This window comes from Hemibagrus wyckioides, linkage group LG27 (assembly GCF_019097595.1).
Source record: "Hemibagrus wyckioides isolate EC202008001 linkage group LG27, SWU_Hwy_1.0, whole genome shotgun sequence".
Taxonomy (NCBI): Eukaryota; Metazoa; Chordata; class Actinopteri; order Siluriformes; family Bagridae; genus Hemibagrus; species Hemibagrus wyckioides.
The window spans coordinates 9148908-9171500 of record NC_080736.1 but is presented as its reverse complement, the minus strand read 5'-3'; the positions used below and the strand labels follow the sequence as shown (position 1 = coordinate 9171500).

The 22593-nt window shown below is 37.3% G+C and overlaps 1 protein-coding gene across 1 annotated transcript in view; it reads left to right on the top strand.

Moving 5' to 3' along the window:
- si:ch211-186j3.6 (neural-cadherin) overlaps positions 1–22593 on the top strand; it is a 225120-nt gene that overhangs the window by 68395 nt on the left and 134132 nt on the right. Inside the window, exons 2-6 of the mRNA XM_058382382.1 lie at positions 4604–4801; positions 4921–5146; positions 7679–7883; positions 12740–12851; positions 18196–18445. Coding sequence (XP_058238365.1) covers positions 4604–4801; positions 4921–5146; positions 7679–7883; positions 12740–12851; positions 18196–18445 — 991 coding nt within the window. The remainder of the gene's footprint in view (positions 1–4603; positions 4802–4920; positions 5147–7678; positions 7884–12739; positions 12852–18195; positions 18446–22593) is intronic.

Below are 22593 nucleotides of genomic sequence, written 5' to 3'. Positions count from 1 at the left end.
GGAGAAATGGAGATGCAGATCAGGTAATGACTGTGGTAACAGAAACAAAGCAACAACCCAGGTGTGTATTATTTCTGAATAACAACACGGGCTGTCATATGTTATTACTTACTGAATTGCAGATCTCTGGATTAGATTGTATTCATCGTATAATCTGACATAGAAAACTTGTTACCACACAAGATTTATTTGGCATCACCTTAATCAGTGTGACAAGTAATAATCTTTAAATGTTGAATGTTGTAATTGAAGAGTCTAAAACCAGCTTAATACTACTGTAGTTTTTTGCCAAGCACCTCAAAAAGCACTTCCGCTCTAACAGGATTTTAGGTTTATAGTATTTTTAGACCCCGGTTTATTTGTACCAGCATGAGGATTTTTTTTTTTTTTTGATGGAGACTATAAAGCACTTCTTTAAGTCACTCTGTATAAGGGTGTCTGCCAAATGCTGTAAATGTAAATGCACTCTACCTGGCACCTAGTCACTGTCTGGTTCTGCTTGCTGCCTATGCTGGCTCATGCTCTCGTCTTAGAAGGCAGTGTTTCAATAGCAATGATGACACCTGTAAGGAAATGGTTTACGACAGGTGTGAAAATCAGCCTGCGTCATGATGTTGCCAGGATACCTGGATCATGTTGGGCTAGATGGAATAACATACCAGTTGGGGAAATGGAACAAATAAGCTGTGAGTACACAAGTAATTTATCATCATTAATAATAAAACAAAAAAATCATAAACCACAAACAAATATAAATTATTTCCCTAAATATTGCACCCACAGGGCTTTCCACTGCCATTGGCTGCTACAACAATACTGTCACACATGATTATATGATTAGGAATAATGACAGATACATATTTGCTCTCTTCCAAACAGCTTCTCAGCCAGATGAAGGAATCACGGAATGCAGCATTTTATGCAAACGTACAATTGATTACTTTTATCTATTTGTTTGTTTGTTGTTATAAGATTAGTAGTAGTATTTAAGCTCGTAATAATAATTGATAGAGTCCTAATAAAATCATTGAGAAAACTGCTGCCGTATATAGAAGAAAGGAAAGAAAGAAAAATCAAACATCATGACAAAAACAATTGATTATAGTGCCTTTTATTCTTTTTGAAATCCAACATCATACCACCTCAGATTTGTCAAAGAGAGGTTGACAGAGTAGCTCCAGAGGTTTGTGCTATTCTGTGACTTTGTATGTGTGTGTGTGTGTGTGTGTGTGTTGGTCTTCAAAAGAGAAAAGGTGTGTGGATGTGATTACTTCAGCTGTCGTGCTGCCGTTCTCTTTTCCCTAAAGCTTATCAGAATGCCTCCACTGATCCTTTTGCCACATTTTTGGCTCCCTCCTGTACACACGCTTTCTTAATGTCATCGATTTATCCAGTCACTTCTCAGCTTGTGTTTTTGTCCGTGTGTTTTAATACTGTTTCCATAACAACCTTGGGACCATTTTATTGCTGCTGTACGTTCTCTTAATTCAGCTCTCAGTTTGTCCACTTACTTCTCTTATTTCTCCTACTCACTGGTTGCTTCCAATCCCCCCACCCCACCCCCCACCCCTTTTTTTGCTAAATTGCTGTGACTCTATCCAACTGGCTTACACATCCGTCAGTATCTTCCTTCTTTCAACAGAATTTATTCACCTCGATAAACACTCGTCTTTTTATAATGCGATGTGTAATCTTGAGCTTGATTTCTGTCATTTAGAAACCATTTACTGTACTACTTCACTGTTCCTATATTTCTCAGTTAAAATGGATAAGAGTTGCTGGCTCAAGTGGCACAGCAGCAACCCAGAGCTTTTGGTCTTATCAGAGATGTAGAGCAGGACCATTATTATTTACCTGGTGTGAGCCCTCGGGCTGGAGAACAGCAGCAAGCCATATGGCACGGCTGTGAAAGAAACTCTACAAGCTCTGTACTACACCTGTATGGCTGTGCTATCTCTTCGTTTCTCCATTAACTGCGAGTCACAGACTCAGTATGACTGCCAAAGTTACACTCCTCCGACAAGCTTCAAGAACCTCACAGGCTGATTAAGTCCTAAATACAGTGATTGCAGGCAAATGAACAGGTCCATCTGGGTCTGTTACTCCTGTGTTGACAAACATGATTTCTTGACAAAGCCAAACCTGCAAATGTTTTGAGCAGTTCTCTGCAGCCAGCCTTATTCTCAAACTGGATACGGATATATTTGCCATTTGCAGGAGAATTTATATAAAAGAAATATTAGCATTCATGAAAATCCAGTTCGTTTGGGGGGGAGAGAAATTATACAATACAATTGTATCCTAAGAGAGTTTCTGGTAGTGTGTAAAATTATGTATGAGGAGACTCACATGATCGATAGGCTTTAAATGATATAATTGGTGTGATTTACTGTCAAATTATATAAGGATTATGCTGTCAGGTTTAAATAAATTATGTTTTTCAGTATTTCAGTTTCAAGTGCAAACACAAAATAAATGAAGTCTGTTGAACTGTTGCTCCAAATTAATGACTTAGAAAAAGAGCAATCCAAATGCAATCCATAACTTAAGACTTGTTATTCAGTTACGATAAATAAAGGCTGTTGTATAACAGGAGGAATGTATGGGTCACAAATGCACACTCTTGGAGGATGGATACGAATGCCGGCAGTTTATTAGGAGCATTACGAAATAAAGAACAATCCAAAAAAAATAAGGAATAGCTTAAAATATAAGGAACAGAGAGCAAGTTGGAATTAAACAATCCAAAATACTCAGGGCCAAAAACTGACGCAGGTCAATACGGATAGAGTTAGATTCCAAACAAGATCGAGAGCAGAGCACAAACTTCATCATTAAACCGGGTACACAGGAGCAAAAAGACAGGCTTAGTAAACATCATGGACGTGAGAAAATTGAACGTATACTTTGCAAAGTGAAAACTGAAATAGAGCTACTTATAAACAGGGCTAAACCAAACATGCATAATTAAATGCAGACAAACACAATTAGAATGATGGTGACTGGGAGAACAGGAGTGTAGGTGGAGTGTGAATCCATGACACAGAGTCCATGATGTGTGATGATGTGACAGTATGCTATAGTTTCTGAGCTGTATTGATGGTAGATTCTCCAATACACTACACTTAGTAGACGCTTTTACATCCTTTAGTTGATATTTTCATGTTTTTCCTTTTATGGAGTTTTATGGCTTTGCACACGCTCTACGCTTTACTAGCGATTCGCATTCATCGTTTATCAATCAGCAAAAGTTTTGTGAAATCTAGACAGTGTAATAAAATGAATTGATAAATTATACCTAGTATGTGTGTGTGTGTGTGTATGCTGGAGTTTATCATGCACCAAGTCTGGTGATTAACAGACAACATTTAGAGAAGGCTGATGGCGTAAGAGTTAAATGAGACTCTGTGTTGTGTGATTGCAGTTGTTCATAATAAAGTTGATTTTAATTACCTGTTTGAAATGTGTGCAAGGATGGAAAACACTCTCTCTCTCTCTCTCTCTCTCTCTGTCTCTCAGTTGTCCACAAGTTCGCTTTTTTCTTCATTGATATATGATTCTCTTTCATCTTTCATATCACTATAACACGTCTACAGAGACTCTTGGTGAGACTTCATCCTTGCTGTCAACAGTGTAAGGCGGGAGGTGCTGTACTGTCTGTGCCAATCAGAGTGACAGAACCAATCAGGAATCACAGTCCCCAGTACTCGGCATGTCATGCTGCACACATAAGCACTGACTTACAGAGTCAGGTGTTGAATGAGCAACAGTAAAGAAAGGGAGGGAGAGAGTGAAAGGAAATGTTTCAGGGTACCTGAGTTGCTTTTAGATGACTCAGATTAAAAGGTGCAAAAAGCTGCACAAGCCTCTGGGAAATCCTACATCAGCCATGGCAGAACATCAATGAATGCCTAGGAAAAACTGACTGTGTTCAGAAGTCAGGCTTCAGCCCTGATTGCTATATTTACACATGTATTATTCTTTTCTGAAGTATAATATACACCTGTGCTGGTTTTATGAAGTTAAGAATCCTCTGAACTCGTATCCTTTTTACAAAGATATAAAATATGCATAATATAGATGACCTAGAAGCATCTTCAGAAAAGTAGGGTCTATGAATATTCATAATAAAGTGAGTTGGCCTATAATAGTCTAATGTCATTAGATCTTCTAAAATACAAGGTGTTTAAAAAGTCCGGAAGTAATATAATGTGTATGTCAATATGTTGAGCAAAATCTGCAAAAACATTATACAGTGGCTAAAAAAATGCATGGAGCATAAGAGCAAACATGCGGTAAATAATAAATACGTAATTATGTAGATTTTTCTCATTGGCTTCTAGATTTTCGTACACAGTGTCCTGAATGTCTAGAGTTCCCAGAACACTGAGCAATACTTACATTTGTTTTTGTTTTTTTTATTCTCTAAGTGCTTTTATTCAGGTTTTGATACTGGTTTGATTCGGCTTCTCTCTCTACCCCTTCCTTGCCATTTCTTGATTTCCCTATTGTGTCCACCTGTTCTTTGTTATATTCTGCTGTGTAGCTACAAATTGTATATATAAAGAGTGAGTAATAATGCATCACTGTCCTCCTGTTACAGGTCCAGATTGGTATTTAGTGAGAGTCGAGCTGACAGTCCTGGATGTCAATGATAATGCTCCAGAGTGGACAATGGTACCCTTCCCCTACCTGGCAGTGGTGTCTCCCAGTGCAGCCCCCAGCACACTTGTATACAAGCTCACAGCTCGAGACGGTGATGAGGGCATCAACGGAGAGGTGGAATATTTCCTGTCTGATGGTAAGACAGCTCCTTTCATGACCAATTTTTGTACTGATGGGGTAAGCCAGTCCTGAGACATTTTGACACTTTAGAGTTCTTACTGCATACTGTAATGCTGTAAAATACTGGCATCGTAGGAGGTGATGGCCGATTCGACGTGGACAGAAAGACAGGCCACGTGCGGACCACTGGTTTGCCTCTGCAGAGGGACAGAGAATACTTACTGACCGTCCTGGCTGCTGACCGTCTGGGGAGTCGCAGTATTCCTGCCATCGTTTCTGTGATAGCAGGTCCCAGAGCTCCACAATTTACCAACGCCTCTTACACAATATCCATACCTGAAAACACTCTTGCAGGACAGCCGTGAGTAATGACAGCGCACACAAACACAAACTAATTTAACACCATGCATAGAAAATCTTCCATACTGTGTGAACCACTGATTGTTTACCTAGTATCAGTCACAAATTGCTCATCAGCTTCATCATCATAGCAGTGACATGCTCAATTTTGCCCCTGTGGTGCTCCTTTTGCTGCCTGCTGAAGCATACATTCTGTGCTCAACAGAGTGCATGCATGGCTCATTAATGGCTCTGTTTGTGCAGCTGTATGATCAGAAGCATTAACCACGTACGCCACATGCTAATTCAGCATAGTCCTGCTCATCACACATGCTCTCACAGTACTGTTATGGAGTGAAAAAATGAAGCTGTACATTTTTTTCGTAGGTACATTTATGTACTTTTCTGAAGCAGAAAGTACAGAATTTGTGCCTTTGTTTACTCACTTTATGCTGGCTTCATCCAATTAACTTCCTTGGCTTGTGTTTTCGCTATATGAGCTGATTCATAATTACATTTCACAAGAATAAACACAATCCCTACAGCTGAGAGACATAAACTAATCCTAAAATATGGCTTCTCATTATTCGCATTTACCTTACTTACCATGCATCGCACACATTACTCTCACGCCATCACGTCCTATAACTTACTTCTACAATGAAAAATTCGTAATATGTATATCCATATCCGTGCATGGGGACATTCCACAGTACCTGAAAAAAGTTAGCTAGATATTAGCAGTCTCTGTAGGTTAATAAAATTAATAGATTTTCTGATATTTTGCAACATCTGGTATTTATGTAGATAAATGTTTTATAGGCATTTTAGAATCTGGGCTAGAAATGCTGAAATTTTGGCACATAAGGATATTTATGCAAATGGCTAATGGAGTGTTTGGTAAGCCATTTTGGGCTAGAAGTAAGCAGCCATATTTTTTAGTTTAGAATGGCATTTGGAGTCTAGGTGTGATGGAAATAGCTTAAATGCCATGAAAGATTACGTGGCATTTCAATTAAAATCTCTGTTCCATATTATGCCTGAGTTATGACCTCATCAAGGTTGAAATATGGTTTTGTTACTTGGTGATCTTGGAGCATTACTTAATTGCTCTACGGAAGTTTAGAAGCTGTTCATTTTTACCATTAAACCATTCTTAACTTCAAAAGTCTACATGAATCCAGTGAATGATCATAAAATTAAAAAAAATTGAAAAATAAATTAATTAATTAAAATAAGTAGAGCACCACAACCACATTGGCCCATCTGTTGTGCTCAGTTTGTTGTCCTTGTTTTTTCCCCATTTCAGAAGGAAATTGGGAAAACAGCTTTTTACTTTTTCTTTTGGCACACACGACCAAATTAAATGAATTTTGTTTCTACTATCATTTGTTTTCTTTATTTATTTCTTATTTCTTCTTCTTTTACCAAACAAAGGCCAATAATGAAGTATTCATGAATCCAAATGTGTATAGAATCAGTACTGCAGTACATTTCAGTGTGACCCGAGTCAACCTGGAAGTACAAATAGGTTGTAGTTGTTAAGGTGTGCCCATTGAAACCTTATTCTGCCGTCTTAAAAGTGGTGATAAAAAAGAATTAACAAAAGGGTGATTAAACAAACCATCCTTAAACAGCAACTTCTAGAAAATCCTGCTAATGTTTTCACCTGCCATGTCCCCCAATTTTACTATCATTCATTTTATATATTCTTTTTTTTTTTTTTTTTTAAAGAGCATTGTAATTCATATTAACAGTACATGAGTCAATAATCTTCTTTTTACTGGCTACCCAGGTAATTGCTGATGGGTTATTCGAAATCACTCATTAATTTTCAACCCCAAAACAAAATAGAAATAATAAAAACTGAGCAGTTAAGAGCTTTTTTTTAAAAAAAAAAAAATGTATTGGTTTAAAGCCAAGAACTGTTTGGATATACTTTTTTTTCTTCCCCAAAAATAAACAATAAAGCCCATGCCTGCAGTCCCTACATGTAGGTGTAACCAACTATTCCTCTTATCTTCTTTCCTTTCACTTGACTCCATCCGTATCCCTCTCTCACTTTTGCTTCAGTCTATAACTGATGCAGATCATATGACAGCCATGTTGCTATAATCTAGATGTTGCCTGATCAGTCTTTAGACCCTCAAGGCTTTTATCCCCAGTTTAAGTCTGTGTCTGGCGGTGATTGGTTCAGGCTGTAATCTATTGGAGAAATGATGGTTGGTGGCTTTGTTTATGGCCTCAGGCCTGCAGTGATTAAGATTAAGTGTCCCAGCACAAGTTGGTTCACAGAACTCCTCACAGAGGGTCGTCCCTCATGGGTGCTTTTATCGTGATACTCTGTGGGATAAATGGGATTATCATTGTCAAATTCAATTTGCAAAATATGTACTCTGCTTGAACATCAACAAAGCTTGAAGTTGTAATGACATGCTTGTCAATGGAGAAAAAACATTTGTTTTTTATAATGCATAAAAACTTTTATTTCAGCAGGTTGAACAACTTTGAACCTTCATCCTCATAGTAACATCTCTCTCTGTTTTTCCTCCAGCTTTCTGGTCACTCCAGCATTGTCTTTCCAGAAGGAGCCGATCAGCTACAGCTTGCTTATCAACCCCAGCAGCCTGTTCAGCATTGATCAGGAGAGTGGAGAGATAAGCCTGACCCGCAGCCTTGACTATGAGACTGACCAGCACCGCTACCTGCTGCTTGTGAGAGCCAGTGAGAACAAGGAGAGCCTGAGCAGTGCTGCAGAGGTGAGGCTTAGCAGAACCAAGGCTAGCATATCTCTAAAAGAAAGAACACCAAAGACAGTCAGACTACTGCATTATCAGTATTTAGCAGGACAGTTCTTTTTGGTCATGGCTCAGTTGATTAAATAAATACATTTCTTCTTTCTTGTTTTCAGTGTACTTTAATTAGTTATTCAACCTCCTATAGTCACATGTGTACTATAAAAAAAACAGAACATTGAATATAATTAAATTAAATTAAATTAAATTAAATTAAATTAAATTAAATTAAATTAAATTAAATTAAATTAAATTAAATTAAATTAAATAAACTGGGCAAAGAAACTAAAAGTATTATGTTATTTTATTAGAAAAATTTGCAAGCTAAATGCCAAGGCTAGCTTGCAAGTCATTATGGAAATCAGAAACAGACATAACAGTTAAGCCCTCAATGGTGTCAGTAACTTATCTGTTGTAGCATATTTTAGGTAATAGTTCGCTTATGAATAAAATATGTAGTTGCTCCTCATTTGATTGGCTTTTTTAACTGACTCTTTTTATTTAAAGTTGTCTTTAAAGTTTAATGACGTTTTAGCTTGTTTTGTTTTTTCTAAAGCAACTTTTAAAGTTGGCTTCTTTTTAAAGACGACTTTAAAAAGAACTCAAGTTGACTTGCTATCATTTAAAACATGAGCCAAAGACAAGAGGATGTCTTAGCAAAACGATTCATGTGTAGTTTTATGCATATACTGACCTTTCTTCCCTCTATCTTCCCTATATCAAAAAGGCCAAATTGTAGAGACTAATTTATAAGTAATTTATTTATAATTAATTATTAAGAATAATTAATAAGCATGTTTTTAGTATTAATGAAAACATTTTTTCACGCAAAATTTATAAAAAAATAAATAAATAAATAAATTCTCCCTCAAAACTAAAAAAAAGCATATATTCTTGAGTAAATGGACATGAAATTTTTCCTAGGTTCAGGGATTGTCGTAATTGTTGCCTGTAGTGTTTGCTCCTATTCTTTCTTCTTTGTATATGTGTCACCACTATCATGTCCCTGCTTAACCTTGGTCATTCAGTCTGGCTGAAATCTTTGCTTTCATTTTTTTTCTCATGCCGATTATGGCTCCTGTGTGTCCTGTGTATTATACCATGTCATTGAAAAGATAATAGATATCACTAAAAAAAACCTTCCCTTTTTGTATTCAAAACCAGTCGGACAGTCAGTTTCACTGCTTTGCACATTCACACTTTACTGGCAACACTCTTTCCCTGAACAATCTGATGTCTTACTCATTGTGACGGATCTGAACTATAGAAATTGTGGTTCAAATGAACCCTTCAAGTCTACTGCATACTCTGCTTCCAGACCTCATATATGTCTCTTGATGGCTCATTTCTCTTCAAGGCTTTTATAGAATTTTACCATTCAAAGTTTCGTGAGAGCCTCTATCACCCACTGACTTTATATAATACAACACTTGGTCACGGAGCACAGCCTGAAAGACTGTATTAAACTTACATCAGTGGATGAGAGTAGTTTTCTATACAGTTTAACTGAAGCATGAACCTATTTTATTACTTATCTTATCTTTTAGGCACTTTCTTTATGCGAGGTTTTGGTGGATTATGTAGCAACACAAACTGCAGCAGTATTATAGCAATGCTGTACAGCTTTACTGTATGTGTCAAATATAGACTATGTTACAAGCTTTTTTTTTTTTAGATTCTAGAGCAATTCTGGTCCAACTAATAAATGTTTCAGTATTCTCTGCCAAGTCTGTAGATAATGGTTATGCATTAAGAACAAACTGGATTTACATATCCAGTGCCACATAATTAAAAGCCTATAATTAATATACATAGATAAATAGATTAGAGATTGTGTTCGTGAAATTTATCTGTTTAATTCTAGGTTGTGACTGAATTAAAGAGTTACACTGAAAATATAAATGCAATGACAATGATTTAAGTCTATGACTGATAGTTACATGCATGCTTCCAACAACAACATGACCCTTGAAACTCAAGTCTTGCTTTAGCGAGGCGTGATCTGTGCTGCTCAGTGATCCGTAGGACTTCCTTGTCCTAAGCGAGTCAGTCAAGCACACAGACATGTGGTGGTGGCGCAAAACAATGCCAGTGCACTCAACTGCAAACAGCAAGAGGCTTTGATAAGTGCAGTACAGGGCAATGAAATGATGGGCAGCTGTTCCTCAGATATGTCCAATCTATATATATATATAAACAGACAAAGAGACAGAAGAGAAACTTGGACGATGAGCTATACTACAACTCTTCTGTCATGCTTTGTTCCTATTCTCCGTTCATGTCACGTCTCACTGTCATCACAAATGTCTTTATCTTATTATCACAAAGAGCTCGGGGCCTTGTTCCTTCTTGGTCATACTCTTTTAAATGTATTTGTGATGCTTGATGAGTTATGGACTTGTTAGAGTCAGACTTCAGAGCGATGCTTCAGACATTGATCTCTTATTAGGTGCCTAGCCGTTTCTGGAGGAGCTCAGCCTATTTTGATCTCCGCTGTTTTGAAAGTTACTAAGCAACTGTCCATGGGCTTTAGAGACACACTGTCTCTCTCTCTCACACACACACGCCTACACACTTCCTTTAGTGACAACAGTAATACATGAACAAATAATGTACTAGAAATATACTGAGCACCTTCTCATTAATGGAAAAGCATATTTGAATGACACTATAGAAAGACGTGCAACATTTGTTGCTTCGACTTATAATATACCGAGTATTACTATATGCGGAAACTCCAGGTGATATCTGTGTAATTAGTAATCCTTTACAATGTAAATCAATCTATTGGGAAATTAGCAAATAAATTAAGCTGTTCCTGTAAATTAATGGGGTACTATCAACGTTAAATACATAACACATTGAAACCGACAAAGTACTATACACATGGGATTTACTGCAGCTGTCACTACCTGTAAGAGCAGTGCTGTTGAAGAAAATGAATTATCACCTTCTATTCAATTCAATTTTATTTGTGAAGCACTTTTAAAAATGTACATATTACATTCAACATATTACATTTTACATATTACAATAAAAACAAATGTTTATTTATCCCCAATGAGCAAGGCAATGGTGGCAAGGGATAACTCCAAGAAACTTTAAGAGGAATCAGACTCAAAAGGGAACCCATTGGGTAATATAGTGTGAATATATATAATGTCCTTTCTACAACTGTATATAGTCGAGTAGAGTTGTGTAACCAGGAGCTTTTGAGCCACTTTTAAATGAGAGTAATTTCTGAGCCTTCTATCCAGTCAGAATCGAGAAGTCAGAAGCGTTGTGACTGAGAGAGGACCAGAAAGAATCAAAACCATGCCTTTTAATAAAATGCTTAAATAAAAGGTGAACATACACACAACAAGCAAAAGTAGAACACTTGACTAGAAAGCTTAGTCTTTAAACCAGGAGAGTAGCAGATGAGGAAAATGTTAAGCTCAGAATAGTAATGAACTTAAACTGGAGGCGTATTAAACAGATGGATTAAACTTAGGTCATACAAACAACCTAACTAGAAATAAATGGAGGTATTAGGAAATGGCAGGCAAGTGCACATGGGACATGCAATGCTGTACGACACCTAGAGTGTGTTTATAAAAAGGCATTAATTAACAGGGTTAAGGCTGCAGGTGCTAATATTCAGGCGAGACAAAACACCTCAGCTGAGGGCAAGGCGTTTGGGGGCGTGCTGGGACTTGATGTTTCATTACACACTCTTCTAAACACTGCCACTGAGATGCAGGAGATGGAAGCCATCATAACCAACCAGAATTCAGTATATTCAATTCTAGTCTAAAGTTTTGTCCAGAAGCCCAGATACATTCTTACTGGATTAAATTTTATAGTCTTATCCTGTAATGTATATATTATATGCACTGGTGGCACTGTGGTTTAGGCTTTCGTATACTGAATATACTGAATAGAAAAAATTTCCAGATCCTGGTATTGCCAATCTGCCTGAAAAGGCATTTTGTTAAAGGCATTTAACCCACATCTACGCAGATTAATTGTAAATTCCTTTTCCTTTTTTTTTTTCACAAGTAGTGTAAAATTCAAGCTGAGTTATATTGGGATGTAATTTTTCTTAACCTTATGAATCAAGGCTTTGTTACATAGCAAATTCAGCATCCAAGCTTAGTAACACTAGCACTTCACTTCATATTTGCATACCCAGTATGTGGAAAGAAATGGTTTTGTTTTGGTGATGAATTCTTAAATTACTGATCAGAAATGCGTTTGGAACAACAGTTGTTAATGCATTGTAATTAATAGTTAATATTAACATTAGTACTACCATGCGGGGTCCTTATTAACTAGTATATGGAATGTCAAAAGAGCTGGGAAGAGAGTGGTATCACAAAGTAAAAGTCAAGTGATTTCACATTTTTCCCCAAAAAGAATATTTGTACTAATTCACCAAGGTAGCTCAATTTGGCAGGGTTATTGCTGAAAGGGCAATCTAGCCAAAATAGCTTCTTCTGTGTGGTAAGAAATCGGGACAATTACTGCCAAATCCTTTCTGTGTGCTCCCTCGCCCCCTATCCCCAACACAATCAGTGTCTTTCACTAGAACTTTGTAATATCATCCCATTGCACCCTTTTTCTTCTAATCCCTTTTCCTTTTTATCTCCTCAATTCACTGTGCCATGGATCATATGCACTCCATTGTGAGTCTCAAATCACATATCACTGATTGAAGATAGTTGATGGTTCCTTTTTCTTTCTTTCTTTCTTTTTTTTTGTTTTGTTTTAATCCTGTCTGCTTTCACTCTGCATCATCACCTTCTCATATTTCTTTCCTACTTTTCCATGTGCACCAGGTACGTGTCATCATCACGGATGAGAACGACTGTGTCCCAGAGTTCCTGCAGTCCATTTATAGTAAAGAAGGTGTCCCAGAAACAGTAACGACAGCAACGTCTCTGCTTCAAGGTAAGGCTTCATTCTCCGTTAATTAATGGAGTTCATCCAGCAGAACAGTTACATGAAGCCCATTAGGATCTATTTCGGTGTGTGTTTGGGGGGTGTAGTTGTATGCAAGTGTTTGGGACAGTTTCACTCACATCATGAGCTTTTGTGATGTATATTCCGTGTACTTAGTAGAATAGCTTGTTAAATTTCACATCAGCTGGCACCTTCACATTTACAATTAAATTTATCTCTGTTTAAAATGGCTTAGAAGTGAAAAAACGATTGATGACGTTTTATTACAGCTGTAATGCCAATGTTATATCCACAAGTATTCACAAGTATATCTGAAACAGTGCTTTTCTTCATACTTCATATACAAACAGCAAATTACAGCTGTTATTGTTCACTGTACAATTGTGAATTACTAAATCAGTGAATTGGTGTCTTCATTCTTATTGCTAAATTAATTTATGATTATTAATTTAATTTTATGACCTGTAGAACAATTTCTCTCATTGTGGACGTAGTGGTCTGTGAAGCACAGCCAGGAAGTCTGTGATCTTTAGTCACAGCAGTGGAAACCCATCATAATCAAAGTTATTATATTTATTACCGAGTTCTTATAATGATTGACAGCTTGTAGTGGTCAAATAATTGAACAGATTTAATCCAACACAATAACCTCAATACAAAGGCCTGGAAATAATGACAGCTGGGATTTTATGTTTACTATATTTGGAAAATTCAGGAATAAAAAAAATGGTTGAAGTGGTTGTAATAAATAGACCAAATATTATTGTACACATTTATATTATTTTTTTTATTAATTTTTTTTTTTTTTGTAGTGGTTTAGTATAGGTGGCATACAATCGCATGTTGAGAAACTTGGTGAAAGAGCCTGTTATTGTAATAGTGTTTTAAATCTGCAAAAAGTCTGCGGACTATTAAAAATTCATTCCTTTTTCTCTAGTAACTGCTATATTCTGGTTAGGATGGATCCTGAGTCAATATTGGAAGCGCGAGGTACTAGGACACCCTATTAAAATAATAAATATTACTTTTTCAATTTTGGTGCTACTTATTTCAGCTGCTTTTAGAAATGAACTGAAGCAAGGAAATGAACCGAAGCAGGTTAGATTCCTGCTTACCATACTGTATATTTCCAAATATATTTATCTTTAAGGGTAAGTACTCACCACTCTTGGTTTAAAAGTAAGTTGTCACATAACTATTGTTTTTTATAATTAACATTTATTAGAACCAATTTCAGCTTTATTGAAGGCTGAAATGAAAGCTGGTTATCTGAGTCAGTAGAAGAGCTTTTCCACAACTGAGATATAATTACAATCCAGTAGCCCAATATACACAATGGCAGATGCTTGAAAATCGGACATGCACACACACACAAACACACACAGAACCCCCCCACCCCCACACACACCCAAAATAGTTTTTGTGAGGTATTTTAATTGAGTATCTCGCTATCCACAACCTTATCTTTCTCAGTAATATTTTTTTCCCTTAATTTTTTATTTTATTTTTTTTTTTTTTTTTTTTTTATTTTTTATCGCAGCCACATGATCTCACAGGTTAAATCCGCCTATCAATAATGAGATAAACACACACACACAGCATGGTTCACATGCAGGAGTAGACTTCCCTTTTTATTTTATCACTTTTGTAGTTTTCCACTATTGACATTTCACTTTCTTGTCTCTAAATTGCATGCCAAATTTTGGCATTCATTCAGTCTCACAGTCTTGCGAGTGCTCTTATACCACACATGAATGCCTGAGGCAATAAAAATCATAGAATAGCTTGATAGCCTGATGTAAACAGGTACCTGCATGAAACAAGCAGAAAGAACAGCTGCTGGCGCATCACTGCTTGTACATGAGGGAAAGAGGGCTGGTGGGTGGGGAGTGTGCGAGACTATGAAGTAAAACAAAAGCTGAAGAGACTAAACAAGTGGCTGATTCAGACCCAACAATGTGCAAAGTGCTTTCTGCAAACAAACATCAGGCTGGCGTTCTAAACATTTATTTATTTATTTATTTGCTGTGACTTGTGAAAAACAAGCTTTTGGCAGACATTTGGATAGATTAATTTAGAGACTGCTGGCAGATTAAAGAAGGTGAAGCAGAGAAATGTACAGCAGGTGTCCTGGCTGTGCTCAGCAGGTATGGCTGAACTGGCATCTGTGTTCGGGGTGAGCAGGATTCCTGCAGATTATCCACCAGGCTTAAAATGTTCCTTACGATTCGATTGAACCGCCTCAGAACAGCAAGCTGAAGGTGCAGTTCATTTTCAGACAGATTACTAGTCAAACATCTGTAACGAATGAGTCGGAAATGTCATATAAAAGCATCTGCAGAGATGATCTACTCTGAGTGAGACTATGAAATATGGATCCCACGTAGGGGGATAGAAAAAACACGTTTAAATATGCAAACTTGAAAAGCTCATATTTCAAAGCAAAACCGTTCCTGTTTTAATTTCTAACATGCAAGTAATATCTGATTAACCTCTTCTGGGAACTCTTCATTCTGTACATTTGTTTTTTTGCAGAAATGGCAGTTATTATTCCCAGGGCTGCATCTTGTAGTGCTTTATTAAGAAGCAGGCACGAAGATTAGAAAACTGTCTGTAGGATTAGTGTGCTGGGAACGAGAGGGCCAGATTGAACCCAGCGAGATGACAAGCATACATTATTGTTCGAGAATTTGGAGAACATTATACAGTCAGAGGAGCCTCTGGTACTCAAGGATTATACCTACATCTATTCATGGGGAAATAATCAAAATGTCTCGTGGCTCATCCTGCAATGCACATGACATTGACTTAACTATGAATATACATCGTTTTGCTGCGATTCCTAGAACTAGCATCACAAGCAATTGTGCAGTTGAAAATATTTTTATATCCTTTATAACATGTATTTAATTATACAGTGCAGTTGTACACCACACTCTATATATCTAAATATGGTGGGTAAGTATTCACTAATCTAATTGCTTAAATGTATGTTGTCACAGAACTATTGTTTTATATACAGTAATAACCATTTACTAGAACCATTTTCAGCTCTCCGGATGTGGTGTTACTGATGGCTGAAAAGAAAGCTGGTTGTCTGAGTCAGTAGAAGAACTTTCCCACAAGTGAGATATAACAGTTCAGTAGTTGCTGTACATCTGCCAGTAATTAATTGGAGACACACTGGGTCAACTGCAATGTGGAGTCATTACTACTACAGTTACAAAGTATACAGTAGTGAAACAGTTGCTGCCGAACATTAATCTCCTCTAGCTTTCTTGCTGAGACACAGGTTTGTGGAACTCTTATGTATTTGCACCTTGAACACATAAAAACACACATAATGACAATATAATCTTCATAATCATTACAAAAGTAATGCTTCGAGAATACCTCATCCGTTTTTGTCTCTCTCTTGAACACAAGCACACTTGTACAATGACACTTTAATAAATGTTAAATTCTGTACTTTTAAATACAAATCTAATGTAAGGAATGAAACATGACAGGGTGCCCTGAGGTTTATTATTTTCCAATAATTTTCCAGTTATTTCTTCTCTTTAACTTCAATTGCCATGACAGGTTTTGCATATTGAACTCAACTGAATAAGTTTTCAAAGTGTGAAAAGTGTGAGTTCAAGTTCAAGCTTGAGTTGTTTACGACAGCAGGTCATTTCTAAGTTTAACCATCATGAAATTTCTTACAATGAAGTTTAATGTATACTAAATAGTTGCTATTTGTAAGAGACATGCGAACGGTTAATCCACATTTTGTGACCAATCAGAATCAAGAATTCTAGTAGTTGCAAAGGTTATAAAAGGGTGTTGAAGGAAATCAAACTAATCCACCCTGCTGAACCCATCCAATGAGGTCATAACCAAACAGATACAACTACATTTCATTCCAGAGTAAGATTTTTCTATAACCTATAACATCTTGACACTGATGTCAATCTTTAGATAGATACAGGTATATGATGATGGTTTAGAATTGCTTGCAGTTGCTGCCGGTCTGCCAGTGATTAATGTGGATTAATGTTTATCCAGGTAAATGCTTTTCAGATGTGAATGCCAAACAGTTGCCTCCTACATATCCTAGCCACATGCCAAGAATAACTGTAGAAATCTGTCCTGTCATGTAGCAACAGATCTCTAAATTCACAATTCACAGTGACAACATAATCTCTATGAAATGAATGATTTTGAGTTTGATGTTCATGTTAGGAAAATTGATTGGTGAGAGGAAATTGCGGATTTTAAATCCCAAGCACAGTGTAATCTTATTCAACCCTGAGGCACAGAATCCCTTATGGACATCAGAATTGAAGATTAAAGCATGTACTACAAGCCAGCTTGATCATCCTCCACATTAGAGAGCACACACAGAGATGCTTTGTCAGTTAGCTGATTTGATCACCGAAAGAGACGATGTGTGGTATTTTCAAAACATGATGTTTTCAGGAGGACAGGAGTGAAATGAGGTCTCCTTGAGCTATCGGGTAGACTGGTTTTTAATATATGAAATAATAACTTATTGCTGATAGTAATAACTTATTCTTTTGAAAAGTCCCTCAGGAACATCAGCCAACTTCTGTTTTGATCATATTAAATCCATGTTATCAAAAAAACACATGAAAGTGTTAGCTTGCACTATTCTGCCGGCCACTTTAAACCAAAATTTTATGCACATATAGCAAGAATTTGGCTTGAATGGTAGATTTTTGCTGAGCCTCAGTGTTTAATGACAGCTGTTAACATCTAACCTTTTATGCCATGAAGTTGTAAATAAAGCACATCTCAGAAGCCCATAATTTATCATCTGAAATTCAGCAAAAAAGCTGCTTCTGTTAGTGCAGAATCAGGAAAACTATCCCTAGAATCAAGAAATGTTTACCTCAGTTTTTTTCTTTTTCTTTTTTTTTTTTCTTTCTCAGGGCGTCGACTCACAAAGTGACTGCTGTGTGTGCAGCTTTTTATTCTGAGTAGTATACAAAAAAGGCCCATGGCCTATTTGTGTTCAGCTATAGTTGTCGAATGCAATGAACCTCTCAGCCTGAGACCTTTTGATTGCATGTCAGATTCACTTTGTTATAACCGAATCTTACTTAATCAGGTGGAAACTGCATATAGCCTATCTATTTTCTCTAGGAAGCTCAAATATATGTCGATCCTCCTAGTCTATGAGCACAATTTTCTCTTGTTCATTCTCATCAACCTCTCTCTCTTCTTGTCTATTTCTTCCATTCTTCTACTTCCTTCTCTCTCTCTCTCTCTCTCTCTCTCTCCTTCTTTTTTTCTTTCTCTTCTTCTCCTCTCTCTGTCTCTGCCGCAGTGTCAGCCAGTGACTGTGACTCGGAGCAGAATGCTGACATCACTTACTACACACTGAGCTCTGATTTCATCATCTCGCCCCATGGCACCATCTTCCCGGCAGGCGCTCTGGATTACGAGCGGCCCAACCATTTGTATGAGTTTGTGGTAATGGCCGTGGATAAGGGCGAGGTGCCGCGGACAGGCACGGCTACGGTACGCCTGCGTATGGCCAACGTCAACGATGAGCCACCCGAATTCTCCCAGCTAGTGTGAGTGCAGGTTTCTTATATTTACATCTCAACTTTCCTTTCATTCATTAGAAGATCTAATATGTCGTCTCGAAGTAAACATTTTCATCATTATCATTAAGCTTTTTTGCATCTGGACATTTGTTAAAAACACTTTTGATGTTTTCCAACATGATTTCATTTCTTCAAGGTTGTGCATAGTATATTACCCACAATGCACCACAATGCACATTATATTCCTGCCAATTCCCCAAATCCCTTCCAGGCTCAGCTGCCCATTTCTGTGTATGTGGAGTGCTTCATCATGTCCATAGCTGAGTCTATATCTATTTGTCTCCTCTTGTCCATGTGTGTCAGTCTGGGGCTGCAACACCGTGCCAGTGTTGATAGTTTTGTTGTGATGTGCTTAACTGTTTTTTGCTATTTTCCTTTTTGCTTGGGGATCCTGGGCCCTTGGCTTTGTTAATTGGCCGATTTTCTGGCAGCATGCTCACTGAAGCAATGAGGCACTGAGGCAGGTTCACTGAGCCATGCATTTAACTGAAGAGAGTGGAAGAAGAGATGGATGTCTTTTTTTTTACATCCATAATGGCTATTTTTTGCATGGAGTCTACTATATCATTTATTATTATTATTATTATTACTATGTTTGCTGACTATGGCATCTTTCTGTCTTCTGTCACACTTATACAGAATGCACGCTTATATGTACCGTGTGTTTATGTAGAAATATAAAACATGATGGAGGACCTTTTTCTCTTTCCACCCTGCTGTAATAATCATAATAATAAATTCTAGTATGAGGTGACGCTGGGAATATTGACTTTGTCGTGGCTCTGATTTCCACCTGAACTACTGTCCCTAAACACCCATCCTAGTGCATCCAATGTCCATTGATTATCCTCCATCTCGCCTATTAAATAGCTGAGCCTGCTTGTGTCCGGACAGTAATTGAGTAGTTTGTAATGTCTGTCACTGCTGTTTGTTCCAATTCACTGGGCTAATTTGCCATTACAAGATGCTAGGGCTCCTCCACTAAGACCAAAAATGAGCCTTGTCATTCAGACAGACACGTCTCCATAGTACATCATTACTGGAGCTGCTTGCCTGAGCCGGATGGAATGGAGACACAAAAAGTAAGAGAAAGAGGCTGCTTATATTTCTAAAAGAACAAGATGAGATTTTACAGCGTATTAAAACGTAAGAGAGAGAGGAAGCACAATAATGAGTGTAAACACATCAGTCTGCAGACTTTTGATTTATTTCTTTTTTTTATGGAAAAAGTTAAGATAAGTATATCATTAGTGGCTGGTAATTGTGTGTGTGGGTCTAGGTTATTTAGTTGACATTGTATTCATTTGTTTTGCTATTCAATAGTTTGCTCTTCATGATGAATAGCTGTGTTTTGTGGAGTGGCTGAGGGGGAAAAAAGCTAATTCAGATAATGATTGAAAATGAAAACAACATGTGGAGAAAGCAGACCAGGCCTTGATCCCACACTCATCACGCTTCTTTGGCTGGAATCCCTTCTGGCATTGCATAACATTTTCTGTGCAGTTGTCTGGTGTTAAATTTATTGTCATGGCAACAGGCTTAGGTGAGAGAAGTTTGGGATGTAGATGCTTTTCATGGTTCGTTGTCAGTAAGGTCAGTAAGGGACAGGATAACACTACGGTCACTTTTGTTCACCATTGATATGTAAAGAAAGCATGTGGGAACAAGAACTCTGAATGTACCATGTGTGAAAATAAAAAAATGAAATGAAATGTAAGTGATAAAGTGAATGGTCTTAGGCCTTTGAGAATGAAGACTAATTTCAGGTTGCCGATGTTACCTGTGTGTAGGTTATTGATGTGCACTGATGTGGTGGCCCCAGAAAGTTTAGACAAATCACCTACACCAACACCTGCCACCTCTCCTGTGTTAGAAATTCATCATACTCAAGTTGCATCGAATGACACTTTCTCTTTACTTTATCTGCTTCTCTCTTAATCAGGATCTATATGTTTTTATAGCTATAATTATTCTCATTTCCACTGACTTACCACTCTCATTATGCTTTCAATCCTTATTTCTCACATTAATTCTCTCGATTAGCTGATTTTCTACCAAATATTTCTGGAAACCTGATCATCATGTGCATATGTACTTTTTGATTTAATATTCCATTCTGTTTTTCGATCCCCTTTGATGTTATAATAACATTCATTCTTCCGAGAAGGCATTCCACTAGAACTGTGGAATGGCTGTGGGGATTTTCCTATTCACCCACGAGAACGTTAGTGATGTCAGGCACTGATGTTGGGCAAAGATGCCTGGGGTGCAGTCTGTGTTCCAGTTCCTCTCAAGTGGGGTTGAGGTTAGGGCTCTGCACAGGCCATCTGATTTCTTTCACACCAAATCTGGCAAATTTTATCTTCAGAGACCTTGCTGTGTGCACAGGGACATAGTCATGTTGGAACAGGTCTGGGTTTCTTAGTTCCAGTGAAGGGAAATTCGAGTGAAAGATATTCTGTACATTCAGTGCATGTGTGCTTCCAACTTTTTGGGAACAGTTTGGGGAAGCCTCACATATAATGTATGTCTATTATTTGCTTTGCCAGACTGAGATAAATAGTTATGTTTAGCTCTGAAAAGTCACTCTTTTGTTGGGTTTGAACTTGGACCATTAAGACATCATGATGCATCCATTGCAAGAGACATCTGTTGATTACTTCAAAACTGTTAAAAGAAGGTGACAGTGTTACAAGCGATGCACGTTTCTTCTAATGGACTAAAAACAAGTGCAGTATGGTTGAAAGAAAAAAACATTGACTAACAAAACAAAACATGAGGGTAATCGTAAGCGCTAGTAATCAGGAGTGCTGTAACTGTAATAATGTGTATAATAATGTTGCAGAATGATGTGTAGTAATTTTGATCTTTATTTATGGTCTTCATGATGTTGATTGATCATCCTATAAAAGGTTACATGCATAATAAAAACATTTGGCAGACCCTTATCCAGACAAACTTACCTCATTTATACAACTGAACATTTGAGGGCCTTGTTCATGGTCCCAACAGTGGCATCTTAGGGGTCTTGGGATTTGAACTCACAACCTTAACAGTAGCCCAACACCTTAACCACTGAGCTACCACTTTGTAAACCCCACACTGTAATACAAACTGATTGACCTTTATTATAAGCACTTCATGTAGAACTTGTGGCCTCTCAGGTTTCACTTCATCATTAGTGATGTAGTCCTTAAAATTTAATAATTTACCTAAAATCCCAGGAAGTGCTTCTAAATCAATTTAAACGTCATTTATATTTTCAGGTTCTGCTTTTAAATGTCCAGGTGTATGCATGTATAGTCCATTTAAAAACTGACATGATTCAGAGGGGATATTTACATTACCTTTCTCCTTTATGTAAAATTAGCTCCATCTAAAAAAGGCATCAGGAAATCTAACTTATGTGGATCAGTATTAAATATAGTAAAATGGTGTATGTGTAGAATTGAGGAGCTGGTAGTCAAACACCTGAAAAGGCCACATAGTAAAAGACAGTATGTCTAATATCTTATGCTGAGAGTTTTTTTTTTTCTTTTTCTTTTGTAGAAAGTGCTGTGTGTTCAGTCATTTTTGGTTTGATAGATTGCACAGGAATTTTCAGGGCAAGTAAAGCCATGCAGTTATTCCACGATAGCAGGACCACAAGTGAACCACACATGTGACTCACAAGTGAAATTACAAGTGATGTTCTTAGTACCAGCTTGATAGTGGTATTATCAAGCACTTTGCACTTTGCAAAGGCATCAGTATCCACTTTCTGGATATAGATTCTGCAAACGTCTTGCTCTGCAAAAACGTTACCAGTAGTTTTACTTTCCAAAAACCTGCAGACCAATTTGAACTTGCGGTCCTTTTTTGTTTTCCTGACCTACTAAGTGCAGAACCCACTGACAGTCCATCACAGCCCCATCTGCACTTGACCTTTATCAGCTATGATGGACTATTACACCCTCCTCAGATGAAGAAAAAAATGCTTTCAGTTGTGTCTAATACAAAATGCTTCTCTTTTCTCGATGTGTCAGTGGTGAAGAAATGTGATCTTTGAAGCTGTATGAGAACAAATAGTGGGCAGGTGGATGAGGGAGATCTTCTCATTCAAGTTGTCAATGCGG